Source organism: Halyomorpha halys, unplaced genomic scaffold (assembly GCF_000696795.3).
Source record: "Halyomorpha halys isolate HHAL.00 unplaced genomic scaffold, Hhal_1.1 Scaffold696.1, whole genome shotgun sequence".
Classification (NCBI taxonomy): domain Eukaryota; kingdom Metazoa; phylum Arthropoda; class Insecta; order Hemiptera; family Pentatomidae; genus Halyomorpha; species Halyomorpha halys.
The window spans coordinates 99,929-104,384 of NW_027109229.1; the positions used below are offsets into that span (position 1 = coordinate 99,929).

The 4,456-nt window shown below is 25.3% G+C and overlaps 1 protein-coding gene across 16 annotated transcripts in view; it reads right to left on the minus strand.

Annotated features, from left to right (window-relative positions):
* trol (terribly reduced optic lobes) overlaps positions 1 to 4,456 on the minus strand; it is a gene marked incomplete at its 3' end in the record, with an annotated part of 722,946 nt that overhangs the window by 98,822 nt on the left and 619,668 nt on the right. For 14 of the 16 annotated variants that reach the window (XM_067047431.1, XM_067047427.1, XM_067047425.1 and 11 more), the window contains 1 exon segment: positions 1,665 to 1,778. In XM_067047431.1, the coding sequence (XP_066903532.1) occupies positions 1,665 to 1,778 (114 nt within the window). 16 annotated transcript variants of the gene reach the window in all.

Sequence of the window (4,456 nt, forward strand, 5' to 3'; positions counted from 1 at the left end):
TTTATTATTTTTTAAAAATAATAATAGTAACGGCTAAGGGAACCCAAAGGTTCGATGCCGATACAAATCGTTGCATACATACAATGTCACTGGACAAATGTATGTAGACAGTAATTGGTGTTATTGGCATCTAAACTTCGGATTTCCTAAGATTTTATTATTATTGTTATATAGAAAAAAAAAAATCAAATAACATATATAGGGATGCTCATCTCCCGTAGTCAAAAATTCAACCCTCTGAAATATCACTACTGCTCATTAGTGTGAATCCCTTCTCACTATACATTTTTACATACTATTGGAACTCAGAAATGCATTTTATATTATAATCCCATGATCTAAACACCATAGGGTGCTTACAGGATGAAGTTTTTATAAATAATGTTTTAAGTATTCTCAGACATTTAACAGACTTACTTCATGATTAATAAAAATCAATAACAATAAATTTGTTATTAATAATAAATATAAAAATTTAATATAACAATTGCTATAAGAATATATATTTTTATCTGAAAATGGTGAGAACAACCATAGCACAGAATTGTTATGAATTAAAAGGAGATATTTTCAATTTAAATTAAATGAAAAAGATTAAAATATTACTTCTTTTAATATTTAAAAGTAATGTACATGAAACGGACAACATCCATAAACAGAGGGATGTATGTATATTTATGGCAAAAAATATTTTCAGATCTTATAATAATACAATTGATGTATTTTTATAAATTATTTTGATTTTATTCTAAAAAAAATAAAATAATTTATAAAAGTATAGATATATCTTAATTATTTTGGAATTTGAATTAATTGGGTACTGGTGAAGAATTCTAATGATCAGTGCTCCTGGTGGCCATCATCAGAATTACTACCTTATGATTTATTTGTCAACTTCCATGTTTTCTTGTATTTATTTTAAATATTCTTATTTTATTTTTCAGTTTATTATATCTTGACTACTTTTAATTTATATTAATGATAATTCTTCTGAGTTTTTGTCAGGAAATATGATAATTTTAAAATGGCCTTATATAAAAGCTGTGAAATACTTCTAAAATTTTGGGATTATTTAATTTAGCGCTAGAACACAATTGAACAGAATCTTTTGGGGGTTTGTTTATCTCTCAAGTGAACCTAGCGAGCAGAAGTTGTCTGCTGTAATCAATATAATGTATGTGATGTTTATATATTTTTTCATATATAAACAATTTATTATTGATTTAATTAGATCACACCTGTCAACTTCTGCCTTACTACAGTACCTTGACAACCCTACTATCTTAGGGACAGTCAGTGGAACTGCCCCAGTAGAAAAAAATTTTCCATGTGTGAAATACTATCTTAGGAATACATCCAATTCAAAATAAAATAAGAAAACATTATTTTGTTTGATGTGCCACAATTAAAGCAAAGCAGAAATATGTTAGTGATTGCATGTAATTAAAATGTTATTTTTTAATACCCGAACATAAATTGCCATAAATCAGAACATAGACCTTACATGGAAACCAAGAAAGACTTTATAACAAAAACAACTTTAACATTATCAGTAATTCTCATCATGACCACCAGGAGCAGTGATTATCATCAGGATTCTTTATATATACTTTTAAGTTTAAAACAAAAATAAAAATTATCATTTAATATAAAAATTAAATTACCACCACAGTCTTCTTCATCACTGGAATCATCACATTGTGGGACACCATTGCAACGGTATTCGCCAGGAATACATTGGCCGTTTCTGCATGTGAATTGCAAAACATTGCAAATTCCTAATTTTTCAAACAGGATAATATACTCTTTCATTGTGGTAATTTGTAAAAAAGTTATTTTTTTTATATAAAAAAAAAAATAACTTTTTGTTTGTTTTTTATAATGAACAAAGAAGCAGATATAACTAAAAGAACCAAAGGATGAAATTTCAATTTTAAACAAAGAAAAAATAAAGTTTAGGTTGCAAGACTTTCTTAGGTATATATTAAAACTTCATTCTACTTTGTACTTTATTCATTATAATGAATCAATTTCCCAATTATGATACTCTGAAACATGTGTTTTTAAAATTTTTTTTTCACATTTAAAAGATTTTGTTTTGCAAATATGAGACAGGTTGACTTGAAGTTCTAAATACAGTACCGATAAGAAACAACAGTCTAGTTTTAGGAATCCAATTTTTCCTTTAATCATTTCTTCCAGGAAATAGTTCGAGAAAATCCATTCCCATAGCAGAATAAATAAATGTAATTAAATAGTTAACATTTAACTCAATTAATCAATAAGAAAATTTTATTTTTAAATATATCAGAAATCAGGACCATCAATAATATAGATTAAGTACTTTTATTTATGTATTTGAACATAAAATAAATTTAAAAATTCATTTTATTTTTATTTTTTATTTTCCTCTTCTAGGGCTCTTTTTAGCATTATAATGAAGGTTTATAGTAGTTTAAAAAAAAACAACAGTTTTTTAAAGAGGTTTTCCTTATTTAGTAAATAAATTGTTAGAAAATTGTAATTTGAAACGTAAAAAAAATATCTGAAATTTAATCTAAAAATTATGTGAGATATTAAAAAAACTACTTTTTGACAAATTAACATAATTCCCTGAGCTTAGGTAGAAGGTGAAGCAAGAACTAAATCGCTTAAAAAAATTATTCCGAAAAAATAAAAATTTCATTAATAAAAAATATTTAAAGAGTTTTTTTTCCTTATTTCCCTTAACTTGTGAGAATAAATATGAATTGCTTCAATCTTATGTTCTATGTATTTATAATATACATTATTGTAGAAAGGGAATCTTATCTAAAGTATTGATTAAGAAAAAAATGCAATGTATAACAAAATTATGCGTGCAGAAGTATTGGCAAAAAATCACATGTATCCTTTTCACGATGCAGAACTATAACTATGAATAATTATAATTAAAATCATGGACAAATTGAGACAAAAAAAGGTGCATTATCCTAGATTGACGTTAACGCTACAGCAGTGATGGCTCCTGGGTAGTGAGAATAATAGCCAATAGTAACCGACTAAAATATGCATCATATGAGGAGAAGATGGTTGGGAGTGCAGTCAAAGAACACAAATAAGTAAAAAAACTTATTTATTAGTGTTACTACTACTGGCACTAATTAATAAATTTTTTTTTCACTTATCAAAGTTCTTCTCTGACCGCTCCTCAAACCATCTTCTTCATATATATTATCAACGGTCAACTATCTTCTTATCATTAAAATATACAACATGAAATACCCTTCACATGTAAAGGCACCTTTAGTGTTTATGATTTTACTACCCTGTTTAAATTAGTCTAAAGCAATCAGTTTCCATATAACTTGAAGATGTTAAAAGGACTAATATATGGCATTCTTTTTATTTGAAAAATGAAGAGTAATTTATTACTTATAAAAAATAAATGGCAATATAGCCAACAAATTAATTTTATTTTTACTCAGAAAGTAATATATGTGTCATTATTTTACCATTTCACATATTAATATTCACAATTTCTTAAGTATGAGATTACAAAATTTCTTCTTTAGGTCTTGGTAAATTATTTGAATATTTGATAAAAATTTAAATTTTGTAGGAAGTCAAAATACAATAACTATAACTTACAATATGACTACAGATAATATTAATATAGAGGCCAAATTGGTATTAATTTTCAATAAATAAATATAAAAAATGGCTTGCAAAAAAATTGAAGAAGAATTAAGAAATATGGATGGCAAAGTAAGTTAAATACCACATGAAAGTAATTTACCAAAACTGAGATAGAAAACAGTAGAAGTGATGCATTAAATTATTATAGAAATTGTGAATATAGGGAACAATTCCCGAAATGTTAGAATAATGACATAATATTTTGAATAAAGACAATATTAATATCACGAAAAAATGACCAAAGTAAATTTTTAATTGGCCTTCAATAAATTATATAATATAAAGATTAGTTTATTTCTTTTTTTATCAAATTTATTGATGTAGTAAAAATAAATAACTTATTTATGAATTGGAAATGAAATTACTTTTGTAAAGTAAATTAGCTGTAATGAAAAAATCCTTGCTACTGAAACCCAGATGGGATCATAACCAGGTAGATATTAACCCTCCAATATATAACAAAATTTCTTTACTGTATATAAAAGTGAAATTTTTGTTTTGAAGCTCAAATATTTGTTTTTAAAGAAAATTTGTTAAATCTGGTCTGTTCTGGTACAATCTTCCCAAATTAACGATTTTATTGAAGGCCTTTATAGCACAAACATTACAAAAATAATTCATAATGCAGGCAGGAATACGTTTTTCAATTCAAAAATGATGGTTCTCATTATTAAAACAGATAGTAGAAGAAAATAATTTTATTAATAAAACCTAATAAATGGTTTAGGCCTGTACTCAATTTTTACAAAGATAAATTTTGTTATAATATACTTATATA